At 53.4% G+C, this 14,947-nt stretch overlaps 1 protein-coding gene across 7 annotated transcripts in view; it reads right to left on the bottom strand.

Annotated features, from left to right (window-relative positions):
- The window catches only part of UNC79 (unc-79 subunit of NALCN channel complex), a 218,308-nt gene that overhangs the window by 59,744 nt on the left and 143,617 nt on the right, over positions 1-14,947 (bottom strand). For all 7 annotated transcript variants that reach the window (XM_075330270.1, XM_075330274.1, XM_075330271.1 and 4 more), the window contains one exon: positions 756-938. In XM_075330270.1, coding sequence (XP_075186385.1) covers positions 756-938 — 183 coding nt within the window. The remainder of the gene's footprint in view (positions 1-755; positions 939-14,947) is intronic.

The following is a 14,947-nucleotide window of genomic DNA, read 5'->3' as shown; positions in this document are numbered from 1 at the left end:
TTACACTGCTGCTCAGCTCTCTTAGGGCACAATTATTGTCTATGAGCGTTTGTTGTCCTATTAAAGGGATTGTTCAGTGCGGCTCACTGCTGATGATGTAATGACGCCACATACCTGCAGCTGTCGTGCCCATGTCCTGTTCACATGCACATTACAAGGTCCGGCAGGTATGTGGGGACGGCACCGCTCTCCTCTGATGTAGAAGTGAGTAGCGATGTACAACCCCTTTAAGGCTATGTGCGCACTAGAAAATGGACTTTTCTAAAGAAAAATCTGCACCCTCTGGCAGAATACTGCACCCGCGGCTAAAACCGTGGTAAAACCGCACCCGCATGTTTGCCGCAGTTTTTCCGCGGGTTGGTCCCTGCGTTTTTTTACCATTATCTATGGCAAAAAACGCAGGTAACTGCAGAAAAGAAGTGACTGCTCATTCTTTTTGCTGCAAAAATTCTGTAGCAAAACCTGTAGGGGGAAAAAACGAAGTGCGCACACCATTTTTTTTTTACCATAGGTTTTGCTGGGGAAGGAGTGCAGCAAGGTTATGAACATTTTTTGCAGCAATTCATGCAATAAAACCGTGGCAAATCCATGGCAAAAAACTACGGCATGCGCACAGGGTCTTAATCCTATTTTTGAGAGATACAGATTAATTATTTCTTCTTTACTCTGCACTTTACACTGCAGCTCTGCTCCCTGTGATTACCTGCTGTGATTAGTAATACAAGCTTAGCAGCAGCTCAGAGTGTGGAGCGTACCTTATAGAGGATGACGAGGAGAGCCTTCAGCCACATCTGCCGGATGTGCGGCCTCAGAGACCAGAGCGAGCAGCGGGGGGGCTGCTGGAAGAAATGCCGGAGCTGGGGGCAGGTGCAGTATTTCAGGACTTGGACCACAAGAGGCAGAAGATGCTTCCCCAAGTTAATGTTATAATCCATCACCTACAACACAAGCAATATTACCGCTATCAGACGCCAGCAATGCTCTATATGCGGAGGGTCCACGTAGGTGTGTAGCAGCTTTCTGCAGACCCGGTGTCAGTCTTCACTGTACCTCTAGCATTGCATGCAGGAGCCCGGACACTCCGGGTGAACACGGCTATAATTATTGCTTTTACAGAAGTGTCTCTTCGGGCCCCGTGGAGAATACTGGGCTCATTATCCAGCCATGTGCATGATATGAAATAAACTCTTCACATTTCCTCTGTTTATGCAGGGAAGCTCCGGAGGGCGATAAATGAAGGGAATTTTGTTACTTACCGTAAATTCCTTTTCTTCTAGCTCTTATTGGGAGACCCAGACGATTGGGTGTATAGCACTGCCTCCGGAGGCCACACAAAGCAATTACACTAAAAAGTGTAAGGCCCCTCCCCTTCTGGCTATACACCCCCAGTGGGATCACTGGCTCACCAGTTTTAGTGCAAAAGCAAGAAGGAGGAAAGCCAATAACTGGTTTAAACAAATTCTCTCCGAGTAACATCGGAGAACTGAAAACCGTTCAACATGAACAACATGTGTACCCGAAAAACAACCAAAAATCCCGAAGGACAACAGGGCGGGTGCTGGGTCTCCCAATAGGAGCTAGAAGAAAAGGAATTTACGGTAAGTAACAAAATTCCCTTCTTCTTCGGCGCTCTATTGGGAGACCCAGACGATTGGGACGTCCAAAAGCTGTCCCTGGGTGGGTAAAGAAATACCTCATGTTAGAGCTGCAAGACAGCCCTCCCCTACGGGGAGGCAACTGCCGCCTGCAGGACTCTTCTACCTAGGCTGGCGTCCGCCGAAGCATAGGTATGCACCTGATAATGTTTGGTGAAAGTGTGCAGACTCGACCAGGTAGCTGCCTGGCACACCTGTTGAGCCGTAGCCTGGTGTCGTAATGCCCAGGACGCACCCACGGCTCTGGTAGAATGGGCCTTCAGCCCAGATGGAACCGGAAGCCCAGCAGAACGGTAGGCTTCAAGAATTGGTTCTTTGATCCATCGAGCCAGGGTGGCCTTAGAAGCCTGCGACCCTTTGCGCTTACCAGCGACAAGGACAAAGAGTGCATCCGAACGGCGCAAGGGCGCCGTGCGGGAAATGTAGATTCTGAGTGCTCTCACCAGATCTAACAAATGTAAATCCTTCTCATACCGATGAACTGCATGAGGACAAAACGAAGGCAAAGAGATATCCTGATTAAGATGAAACGAGGATACCACCTTCGGGAGAAACTCCTGAATAGGGCGCAGCACAACCTTGTCCTGGTGGAAGACCAGGAAGGGAGCCTTGGATGATAGTGCTGCCAGCTCAGACACTCTCCGAAGAGATGTGATCGCTACCAGAAAAGCCACTTTCTGTGATAGTCTAGAAAGTGAAACCTCCCTCAGAGGCTCGAAGGGCGGCTTCTGGAGGGCAACTAGTACCCTGTTCAGATCCCATGGATCTAACGGCCGCTTGTACGGGGGTACGATATGGCAAACTCCCTGTAGGAACGTGCGCACCTTAGGAAGGCGTGCCAAACGCCTCTGAAAAAAGACGGATAGCGCCGAGACCTGACCTTTAAGGGAGCCGAGCGACAAACCTTTTTCTAACCCAGATTGCAGGAAAGAAAGAAAGGTAGGCAATGCAAATGGCCAGGGAGACACTCCCTGAGCAGAGCACCAGGATAAGAATATCCTCCACGTTCTGTGGTAGATCTTAGCGGACGTGGGCTTCCTAGCCTGTCTCATGGTGGCAACGACCCCTTGGGACAATCCTGAAGACGCTAGGATCCAGGACTCAATGGCCACACAGTCAGGTTCAGGGCCGCAGAATTCCGATGGAAAAACGGCCCTTGGGACAGTAAGTCTGGTCGGTCTGGGAGTGCCCACGGTTGGCCGACCGTGAGCTGCCACAGATCCGGATACCACGCCCTCCTCGGCCAGTCTGGGGCGACAAGTATGACGCGGCTGCAATCGGATCTGATCTTGCGTAGCACTCTGGGCAAGAGTGCCAGAGGTGGAAACACATAAGGGAGCCGGAACTGCGACCAATCTTGCACTAGGGCGTCTGCCGCCAGCGCTCTTTGATCGCGAGACCGTGCCATGAAGGTTGGGACCTTGTTGTTGTGTCGTGACGCCATTAGGTCGACGTCCGGCACCCCCCAGCGGCGACAGATTTCCTGAAACACGTCTGGGTGAAGGGACCATTCCCCTGCGTCCATGCCCTGGCGACTGAGGAAGTCTGCTTCCCAGTTTTCTACGCCGGGGATGTGAACTGCGGATATGGTGGAGGCTGTGGCTTCCACCCACATCAGAATCCGCCGGACTTCCTGGAAGGCTTGCCGACTGCGTGTCCCCCCTTGGTGGTTGATGTATGCCACCGCTGTGGAGTTGTCCGACTGAATTCGGATCTGCCTTCCTTCCAGCCACTGCTGGAAGGCTAGTAGGGCAAGATACACTGCTCTGATTTCCAGAACATTGATCTGAAGGGTGGACTCCTGCTGAGTCCACGTACCCTGAGCCCTGTGGTGGAGAAAGACTGCTCCCCACCCTGACAGACTCGCGTCTGTCGTGACCACCGCCCAAGACGGTGGTAGGAAGGATCTTCCCTGTGATAATGAGGTGGGAAGAAGCCACCACTGCAGAGAGTCTTTGGCCGTCTGGGAAAGGGAGACTTTCCTGTCCAGGGATGTTGACTTCCCGTCCCATTGGCGGAGAATGTCCCATTGAAGTGGACGCAGATGAAACTGCGCAAACGGAACCGCCTCTATTGCCGCCACCATCTTCCCGAGGAAGTGCATGAGGCGTCTTAAGGAGTGCGACTGACTTTGAAGGAGAGCCTGCACCCCAGTCTGTAGAGACCGCTGCTTGTCCAGCGGAAGCTTCACTATCGCTGAGAGAGTATGAAACTCCATGCCAAGATACGTTAGTGATTGGGTCGGTGACAGATTTGACTTTGGGAAGTTGATGATCCACCCGACCGCCTGGAGAGTCTCCAGTGCAACATTCAGGCTGAGTTGGCATGCCTCTTGAGAGGGTGCCTTGACCAGTAGATCGTCCAAGTAAGGGATCACAGAGTGTCCGTGAGAGTGCAAGACTGCTACCACTGCCGCCATGATCTTGGTGAACACCCGAGGGGCTATCGCCAGACCAAATGGCAGAGCTACGAACTGAAGATGGTCGTCTCCTATCACGAAGCGTAGAAAGCGTTGGTGCTCTGTAGCAATCGGCACGTGGAGATAAGCATCTTTGATGTCTATTGATGCTAGGAAATCTCCTTGAGACATTGAGGCAATGACTGAGCGGAGGGATTCCATCCGGAACCGCCTGGCGTTCACATGCTTGTTGAGCAGTTTTAGGTCCAGAACAGGACGGAAGGAGCCGTCCTTTTTTGGAACCACAAAGAGATTGGAGTAAAATCCTCGCCCCCGTTCCTGAGGGGGGACAGGGATCACAACTCCTTCTGCTCTTAGAGAGTCCACCGCCTGCAGCAGGGCATCTGCTCGGTTGGGGTGTGGGGAGGTTCTGAAGAACCGAAGTGGAGGCCGAGAACTGAACTCGATTCTGTACCCGCGAGACAGAATGTCTGTTACCCACCGGTCTTTGACCTGTGACAGCCAAATGTCGCAAAAGCGGGAGAGCCTGCCACCGACCGAGGATGCGGAGGGAGGAGGCCGAAAGTCATGAGGTAGCCGCTTTGGAAGCGGTTCCTCCATTTGCTTTCCTGGGGCGTGAGTGAGCCCGCCAGGAATCTGAGCTCCCTTGTTCTTTCTGAGTCCTTTTGGACGAGGAGAATTGGGCCTTGCCCGAGCCTCGAAAGGACCGAAACCTCGACTGCCACTTTTTCTGTTGAGGTTTACTTGCTCTGGGCTGTGGTAAGGAAGAGTCCTTACCCTTGGACTGTTTTATGATTTCAGCCAATGGCTCACCAAACAGTCTGTCTCTAGATAATGGCAAGCTGGTTAAGCATTTTTTGGAACCAGCATCTGCTTTCCAGTCCTTTAACCACAAGGCTCTGCGCAAAACCACAGAATTGGCGGACGCCATAGCGGTACGGCTCGTAGATTCTAGGACAGCATTGATAGCATAGGTCGCAAACGCAGACATTTGCGAAGTTAGGGACGCCACCTGCGGCACTGCTGGATGTATGATAGAGTCCACCTGTGCTAAACCAGCTGAAATAGCTTGGAGTGCCCACACGGCCGCGAATGCTGGAGCAAACGACGCGCCGATAGCTTCATAGACAGATTTCAACCAAAGGTCCATCTGTCTGTCGTTGGCATCTTTAAGTGAAGCGCCATCCTCTACTGCGACTATGGATCTAGCCGCAAGCTTGGAAATTGGGGGATCCACCTTTGGACACTGAGTCCAGCGTTTGGCCACCTCAGAGGGAAAAGGATAACGGGTATCCTTAGAACGTTTAGAGAAACGCTTGTCTGGATGAGCGTCGTGTTTCTGGATCGATTCTCTGAAGTCAGAGTGGTCCAAAAAAGCACTTAATTTACGCTTGGGATATAGGAAATGGAACTTCTCCTGCTGTGCAGCTGCCTCCTCTGCAGAAGGGGCTGGGGGAGAAATATCCAACAGTCTATTAATTGCCGATATAAGGTCATTAACCATGGCGTCACCATCAGGGGCATCCAGATTGAAAGGGGCCTCAGGATTAGAATCCTGATCACCGTCCTCAGTCTCATCACAGAGAGACTCTTCTCGCTGAGACCCTGAGCAGTGTGATGACGTGGAGGGTCTTTCCCAGCGAGCTCGCTTAGGCTGCCTGGGACTGTCATCTGAGTCAGAGACTTCAGCCTGTGATGCTTGAGACCCCCTTGAAGTACGGATTAGTTCCAACTGAGGGGGACCGGAGAGCATAGACACAGCAGTGTCCATGGTCTGAGTAACTGGCCTGGACTGCAAGGTCTCCAGGATTTTTGTCATAGTCACAGACATTTTATCAGCAAAAACTGCAAAGTCTGTCCCCGTCACCGGGGCAGGGTTCACAGGCGACTCTGCCTGGGCCACTACCACCATAGGCTCTGGCTGACGAAGTGCCACTGGGACTGAACATTGCACACAATGAGAGTCGTTGGAGCCTGCTGGTAGATTAGCCCCACATGCAGTACAAACAGTGTACACAGCCTGTGCCTTGGCACCCTTGCGTTTTGCGGATGACATGTTGCTGCCTCCTCAGAGCAGTACAGGGTGTCCAGCCAAGAAGCGACCTTACAGTGCAACTATATATATATATATATGGTACCAAGAAAAAAGTACACTAATATAACACTGAGGCACTAGTGGGGCCAGCACTAAAGTGCAGCTTACCGCCCGCTTAGGAGCGGGTGTGTGGTCGCCGAAATCCCTTTAGTCTGGGTCTCCCAGAGCCTGCTGCCTTTCCCCAGCCAGCCGCATGTGTAATGGCTGCCGGCGTCCTTGTGGAGAGGGGGGGCGGGCCCTGGGCGTATACAGACGAAGAGCGGGAAGCCTGCTTCCCACTGTGCCTAGTGAGAGGGCTGGAGCATGTAAATAAGGCTCCAGCCCTCGGCGCTGCCAATTGAGCAGCGTCTCTCCCCTACCCTGATTGACAGGGTGGGGGCGGGAACGAAGCGGCGCTAGGCCGCAGAAGCCGGGGGCTAAAGTTAGAAGCGCCGCCGCCGTAAAAGCGCGGTCGGCGCAAAGTCCCCGGCGCACCACAAGTCGCAGCTGCGCCGCCGCTCCAGGAGCGGTCGGCGCAGTAGTTCCCAACATGTAACGTCACTCAGCAAAGCTGCAGTGACCTAACCCCAGCGCACAGCGCTACTGTCCCCGGCGCACTATAACGCTCAGCAAGCCTTGAGAGTGTCCGTGCCTGCCGGGGACACAGAGTACCTGAAAGTTGCAGGGCCTTGTCCCTGAACGGCACTCCCGCTCCAAATCCAGCAGGTTCTCTGGGTCTGTGGATGGAGCCCGGCCCCAGGGCTTGGGGGCCGGCAAGATCCCACTTCCACAGAGCCCTCCAGGGGATGTGGAAGGAAAACAGCATGTGGGCTCCAGCCTCTGTACCAGCAATAGGTACCTCAACCTTACAAGCACCACCGCGGGTGAGAAGGGAGCATGCTGGGGGCCCCATATGGGCCCTCTTTTCTTCCATCCGATATAGCCAGCAGCTACTGCTGACTACAAACAGTGGAGCTATGCGTGGATGTCTGACCTCCTTCGCACAAAGCAGAAAACTGGTGAGCCAGTGATCCCACTGGGGGTGTATAGCCAGAAGGGGAGGGGCCTTACACTTTTTAGTGTAATTGCTTTGTGTGGCCTCCGGAGGCAGTGCTATACACCCAATCGTCTGGGTCTCCCAATAGAGCGCCGAAGAAATTATGTTTTATTATCTTATCTATCCCCTGGAGGTCGGTCACATTTACCCCTGGTGACAAATGCAATTTCCTGAAATCTGGTAAATAATGCGATAATTCTTATCACGAGAAGACAATTTCCAAAATATAATTAATATTTAATCACCAACAAATAAGACTTGCCTCGTCTCCACGGAATGTGAAAACGTCTGCAATGACCGATAAACACAGGGGCAAATGTGAAAAATTCTCTTTTTCTTTATAGTTCCTATGGGAGACCCAAACCATGGGACGTTCAAAAGCAGTCCATGGGTGGGAATAAACAGACAACTGAGAAGCAGGCAAACCTAACTTCACAAATGGGCGACAGACGCCGGAAAAATGTGTCTGCCCAAGCCCACGTCTGCCAAAGCATGAGCATGCCTTGGGAAGTGCTTCGAAAAAGTATGCAGACTAATTCGAGCTGCAGTCTGACAGACCTACTGAGCCGTAACCTGGTGCCTGAAAGCCCAAAAAAAGGCGCCGACAGGTCTGACCAAATGTGCTCTGATCCCCGGCGGGGAAGGCACTTGAGTACACTCGTAGGTCTCGGAAATGGCCGACCTAAGCCAACATCAGGGTTGGCTTAGATGCCGAGAGACCGTTACGCTGACGAACAGTCAGCACCAGAGAGGTGCACCGCCTAATAACGGCGGTGCGAGACACAGAGATCCGGAGCGCCCGCACCAGATCCAGGATATGCAACGCTTCCTCAAGCGATGAACAGGAGCCGGACAAAAGGAAGGCAGGAAAATTGCCCCGGATAAGGTGGAGGCAGAAACCACCTTAGGGAAAAAAGTCCGGAGTCGGACGAAGACCACCTTGTCTTGATGCAAAAGACCAAAAAAAAAAAAAAAAAAGTAGCGTCCGTGCCCGTGGTAGAGACATCCTCCTCGTCCAGTGAGTCAGCTCGTAATCGGAGCTGCGGGACGGGGAGGACAGGGGACCCTGCGTCTCCCTGTCAGGAGGACGGGGTCTGAGCCCAGAAGGAGAGTCCCTTGTGAGCTTTGCTGAGCGAAGCAGAAAACGCCCTGAGAAGGGGGCTGCATGCTCAGCAGATGCCGGGACAGCCGACCCCTGGAAATAGGATTCCCACGGGGGTCAGCCACCGAAACCGGAGCAGCTGGAGGGACCATTAATGAGCCCCCATGCTGAGGGGCCACAGTGGTTATGAGCTCGGTATAGCCGTACGAGACTACCTGCAGTGGATAATAAAAAACAGCCTGCAGCCTCGCTCTGTGAGACATGCTGCAGAGGTGGGGGCTCTGTCTAGAATGTCTAGAATACCCAAGACAGGGGTTCAGCCTGGGGAGACTCCCGGCTGAGGCATCTTGACCACCATCCACCACATAAGAACCATTACAGTGTGGGTCTGTGCCGGTTCAGGCAATATGAGCTTACATGCAGAACATGTAGTGTACAGCCTTGGAGCTTTGCTGCTAGAGTGAGACATGCTGCTGAGGAGGAGGTTCTATGATAAAGAATTAACTCCTTCAGAATGCCCTGAGAGTGTATAAAAGTGCACAACCAGAGGTTGTGACTTATCAGGCCACTATTATGAGTGCCCTCCGGATTCCAAGCCTGGACCCCCAGCCAGATATTCACTCCCTCTGCTGCAGAGCAGCCAGCGCCGACCAGTGTACTAAGACGCTGAGAAAATGGCGCCAGAGTGAGGGGGGGGGGGGCGGGGGTTAACCCAGGAGCGGGAATCGGAGGGCGAAGGAGATGTACAGGGGAGGGAATCATCTCCTCAAAAAGGAGCGTCCTCCCCTGTGCAGAGCGGCCGGCGGGCGGCTCTGCAGTGTCCCCCTGCATGACTGACATGCAGGGGAACGAAACGAAACTAGGCCGCGGCTGAAGCCGGGGCCTAGAGTTATGCATGCGGCCGAGAATCAGGCATCATCGGCGCGGTTCTCAGTAAAAACCGTGGAACCGGCCGGAAACACAGTAAAAAAGCAGCATTATCAAGCAATCACTGTCCCCCCCAATAAAAGTGCCCCACATTGCAGAAGGACCCTCTGAATAAACGTCTCTATACTTAGCTTTGAGACGCAGGGCCCAGTCCCTGTGGGGTGGGGGTCAGTGCTCCGTCCAGCAGGGTCCTGCAAAAGGGCTGCGGATGGAGGCCGGTCTCCTGCAAGGCAGTGAGAACCGTGTTGGCTCCAACTTCAAGCCAGAGCCCCTAAGGGATGGTGAAGGAGCGCGGCATGAAGGGCTCCTGCCCTGAAGTCTACCTTAACAGCACCGCCGCTAGGGGGGTGAGAAGGGACATGCCGGGAGTCCAGTGGACCCGCTTTTCTTCCAAATCTTTAGAAAGAAGGGAATTTTGTTACTTACCGTAAATTCCTTTTCTTCTAGCTCCAATTGGGAGACCCAGACGATTGGGTGTATAGCTACTGCCTCCGGAGGCCACACAAAGTATTACACTAAAAAGTGTAAGGCCCCTCCCCTTCTGCATATACACCCCCCGTGGGATCACGGGCTCCTCAGTTTTAGTGCAAAAGCAAGAAGGAGGAAAGCCAATAACTGGTTAAACAAATTCAATCCGAAGGAACATCGGAGAACTGAAACCATTCAACATGAACAACATGTGTACCCGAAAAAAACAAAAATCCCGAAGGAAACAGGGCGGGTGCTGGGTCTCCCAATTGGAGCTAGAAGAAAAGGAATTTACGGTAAGTAACAAAATTCCCTTCTTCTTCGGCGCTCCATTGGGAGACCCAGACGATTGGGACGTCCAAAAGCAGTCCCTGGGTGGGTAAATTAATACCTCAAGTTAGGGCCGTAAAACAGCCCTTCCCTACATGGAGGCAACCGCCGAATGCAGGACTCTTCTACCTAGGCTGGCGTCCGCCTAAGCGTAGGTATGCACCTGATAATGCTTGGGAAAGTGTGCAGACTCGACCAGGTAGCTGCCTGGCACACCTGCTGAGCCGTAGCCTGGTGCCGTAATGCCCAGGACGCACCCACGGCTCTGGTAGAATGGGCCTTCAGCCCTGATGGAACCGGAAGCCCCGCAGAACGGTAGGCTTCAAGAATTGGTTCCTTGATCCATCGAGCCAGGGTGGATTTGGAAGCCTGCGACCCTTTACGCTGACCAGAGTCAAGTACAAAGAGTGCATCCGAGCGGCGCAGGGGCGCCGTGCGGGAAATGTAGATTCTGAGTGCTCTCACCAGATCCAACAAATGCAAATCCATTTCATATCGATGAACTGGATGAGGACAAAAGGAAGGTAAGGAGATATCCTGATTGAGAAGAAAGGGGGATACCACCTTAGGGAGAAACTCCGGAATCAGGCGCAGCACTACCTTGTCTTGGTGAAACACCAGGAAGGGAGCTTTGGCTGACCGCGCTGCTAGTTCGGACACTCTCCGAAGAGATGTGACCGCTACCAGAAAGGCCACTTTCTGTGAAAGTCGAGAAAGTGAAACATGCCTCAGAGGCTCGAAGGACGGCTTCTGGAGAGCAATTAGTACCCTGTTCAGATCCCATGGGTCTAACGGCCTCTTGTACGGAGGGACAATGTGACAAACCCCCTGCAGGAACGTGCGTACCTGAGGAAGTCGTGCTAGGCGCTTCTGAAAGAATACAGACAGCGCTGGGACTTGTCCTTTAAGGGAGCCGAGCGACAAACCTTTTTCCAAACCAGAGCAGGAAGGAAAGAAAAGTAGGCAATGCAAATGGCCAGGGAGACACTCCCTGAGCAGAGCACTAAGATAAGAATATCTTCCACGTCCTGTGGTAGATCTTGGCAGACGTCGGCTTCCTAGCCCGTCTCATGGTGGCAATGACGTCTTGAGATAATCCTGAAGACGCTAGGATCCAGGACTCAATGGCCACACAGTCAGGTTCAGGGCCGTAAAATTCAGACAGAAAAAACGGCCCTTGGGACAGTAAGTCTGGCCGGTCTGGTAGTGCCCACGGTTGGCCGACCGTGAGATGCCACAGATCCGGGTACCACGACCTCCTCGGCCAGTCTGGGGCGACGAGGATGGCGCGGCGGCAATCGGAGCTGATCTTGCGTAGCACTCTGGGCAACAGTGCCAGAGGGGGAAACACATAGGGTAGCTGGAACTGCGACCAATCCTGAACTAAGGCGCCTGCCGCCAGAGCTCTTTGATCGTGAGACCGCGCCATGAAAATCGGGACCTTGTTGTTGTGCCGAGACGCCATTAGGTCGACGTCCGGCGTCCCCCAGCGGCTACAGATTTCCTGAAACACGTCCGGGTGCAGAGACCATTCCCCTGCGTCCATACCCTGGCGACTGAAGAAGTCTGCTTCCCAGTTTTCTACGCCCGGGATGTGAACTGCGGATATGGTGGATGCTCTGTCTTCCACCCACATCAGAATCCGCCGGACTGCCTGGGAGGCTTGCCGACTGCGTGTTCCGCCTTGGTGGTTGATGTATGCCACCGCTGTGGAGTTGTCCGACTGAATTCGGATCTGTTTGCCTTCCAGCCACTGCTGGAAGGGTTGCAGGGCAAGATACACTGCCCAGATTTCCAGAACATTGATCTGAAGGGTGGACTCTTGCTGAGTCCACGTACCCTGAGCCCTGTGGTGGAGAAAGACTGCTCCCCACCCTGACAGACTCGCGTCTGTCGTGACCACCGCCCAGGATGGGGGTAGGAAGGACTTTCCTTTTGACAATGAGGTGGGAAGAAGCCACCACTGAAGAGAGTCCTTGACCGTCTGAGAAAGGGAGACGTTCCTGTCTAGGGACGTCGACTTCCCATCCCATTGGCGGAGAATGTCCCATTGCAGTGGACGCAGATGAAACTGCGCGAAAGGGACTGCCTCCATTGCTGCTACCATCTTCGCTAAGAAGTGCATGAGGCGTCTTAAGGGGTGTGACTGGCCTTGAAGGAGAGACTACACCCCCGTCTGTAGTGAACGCTGTTTGTCCAGCGGAAGCTTCACTATCGCTGAGAGAGTATGAAACTCCATGCCAAGATATCTCAGCGATTGGGTCGGGGTCAGAATTAACTTTGAAAAGTTGAAGATGCACCCGAAACTCTGGAGAGTCTCCAGCGCAACGTTCAGGCTGTGTTGGCATGCCTCTTGAGAGGGTGCCTTGACAAGTAGATCGTCCAAGTAAGGGATCACAGAGTGACCCTGAGAGTGCAGGACTGCTACCACTGCTGCCATGACCTTGGTGAAAACCCGTGGGGCTGTCGCCAGACCGAAGGGCAGGGCTACGAACTGAAGATGCTCGTCTTCTATAACGAATCGTAGCAAACACTGGTGCTCTGGAGCAATCGGCACGTGGAGATAAGCATCCTGATGTCTATTGATGCTAGGAAATCTCCTTGAGACATTGAGGCAATGACGGAGCGGAGGGATTCCATCCGGAACCGCCTGGTTTTCATGTGTTGAGCAGTTATAGGTCCAGAACGGAACGGAAAGAGCCGTCCTTTTTTGGCACCACAACCAGATTGGAGTAAAAACCGTGACCTTGTTCCTGCAGAGGAACAGGGATTACCACTCCTTCTGCCTGCAGAAGAGCATCGGCTCGGTCGGGAGGTGGGGAAGTTCTGAAGAATCGAGCCGGAGGACGAGAACAGAACTCTATCCTGTACACGTGAGACAAAATGTCTCTCACCCACCGGTTTTTGACCTGTGGCAGCTAAATGTCGCCAAAGCGGGAGAGTCTGCCACCGACCGCGGATGCGGAGAGAGAGGGCTGAAAGTCATGAGGAAACCGCCTTGGTAGCGGTTCCTCCGGCTGCCTTCTTTGGGCGTGATTGAGCCCGCCAGGAATCTGAGCCCCTCTGAGCCTTTTGAGTCCTTATGGACGAGGAAAACTTGGACCTGCCCGAGCCTGGAAAGGATCGAAACCTCGACTGTCCTTTCCTCTGTTGGGTTTTGTTTGATCTGGGCTGGTGTAAGGAAGAATCCTTACCCTTGGACTGTTTAATGATTTCATCCAATCGCTCACCAAACAGTCTGACACCAGATAATGGCAAACCGGTTAAACACTTTTTGGAAGCAGAATCTGCCTTCCATTCCCTTAACCACAAGGCTCTGCGTAAAAACCACGGAGTTGGCGGACGCCACTGACGTACGGCTCGTAGAGTCCAGGACAGCATTAATAGCGTAAGTCGCAATGCAAACATATGCGAGGTTAAGGACGCCATCTGCGGCACAGATATACGTGTGACAGTGTCCACCTGCGCAAGACCAGCTGAAATAGCTTGGAGCGCCCATACGGCTGCGAATGCCGGAGCAAACGACACGCCGATAGCTTCATAGACAGATTTCAACCAGAGGTCCATCTGTCTGACAATGGCATCTTTAAGTGAAGTCTCATCTTCCACTGCAACTATGGATCTAGCCGCAAGCCTGGAGATTGGGGGATCCACCTTTGGACACTGGGTCCAGCGTTTGACCACGTCAGGGGGAAAGGGATAACGTGTATCCTTAAGACGTGTGGAGAAACGCTTGTCTGGATAAGCGTGGTGTTTCTGGACTGCTTCTCTGAAGTCAGAGTGGCCCAAAAAGTACTGAATTTACGCTTGGGATACCTGAAATGGAATTTCTCCTGCTGTGAAGCTGACTCCTCCACTGGAGGGGCTGAGGGAGAAATATCCACCAGTCTATTGATGGACGCTATGAGATCGTTCACCATGGCGTCACTATTAGGAGCATCCAGATTGAAAGCGGTCTCAGGATCAGAATCCTGATCAGCTACCTCTGCCTCATCATACAGAGAATCCTCTCGCTGAGACCCTGACTAGTGTGTGAAGTCGAGGGTCTCTCCCAGCGAGCTCGCTTAGGCTGACTGGGACTGTCGTCCGTGCAGAGCCTTCAGCCTGGGATGTATGGGACCCCCTTGGAGCACGTATTAGTTCCAACTGAGGGAGACCGGGGGGCATTGTTCAACAGTGCCCATTGTCTGAGTCACCGGCCTGGACTGCAAGTTTCTAGAATCTTGGTCATAGTCCCAGACATTTTATCCGCAAAAAACTGCAAACTCTGTCCTCTGGACAGTTTCACAGGTGGCTCTCTCTGGGCCACCACTAGCAGAGACTCTACCCAATGGGGGTTAGTGGAACCTGCCGGTAAAACAGCCTCACATGCGGTACAGACAGCATAGAAAGCCTGTGCCTTGGCACCCTTGCTTTTCTGCGGACGACATGCTGTTGTCTCCTCAGAGCAATCCAGGGGTATCTAGCCAAGAAGCGACCGTACAGTGCAAATATAGGTACAAGCATAAAGTACACAAAACACTGTGGCACTAGTGGGGTCAGCACCAAGGTGCTGCTTACCGCCCGCTTAAGCGGGTGTGTGGTCGCCAGAATCCCTTGACCGGGTCTCCCAGAGCCTGTGTCCGTTCTCCAGCTTAGACTGCATGCAGGAATGGCTGCCGGCGTCCTGTGAAGAGGGGCGGGCCGTGGGCGTGCCCCAGACAACGAGCGGGAAACTGGCGTCCCACTGTGCCCAGTGAGGGGGCTGGAGTATGTAAATAAGACTCCAGCCCTCGGTGCTGACCATTGTACAGCGTCCCGCCCCTTCCCTGACTGGCAGGCCCGGGGGCGGGAAGGAAACGAAACTAGGCCGCAAAAGCCGGGGACTCGATTTATAAGCGCTGCCGTCGTAAAAGCACGGTCAGCGCGGAAGTCC

The sequence above is a fragment of the Anomaloglossus baeobatrachus genome, chromosome 12 (genome assembly GCF_048569485.1).
Source record: "Anomaloglossus baeobatrachus isolate aAnoBae1 chromosome 12, aAnoBae1.hap1, whole genome shotgun sequence".
Classification (NCBI taxonomy): domain Eukaryota; kingdom Metazoa; phylum Chordata; class Amphibia; order Anura; family Aromobatidae; genus Anomaloglossus; species Anomaloglossus baeobatrachus.
This window is presented reverse-complemented; position numbering and strand designations above follow the sequence as displayed.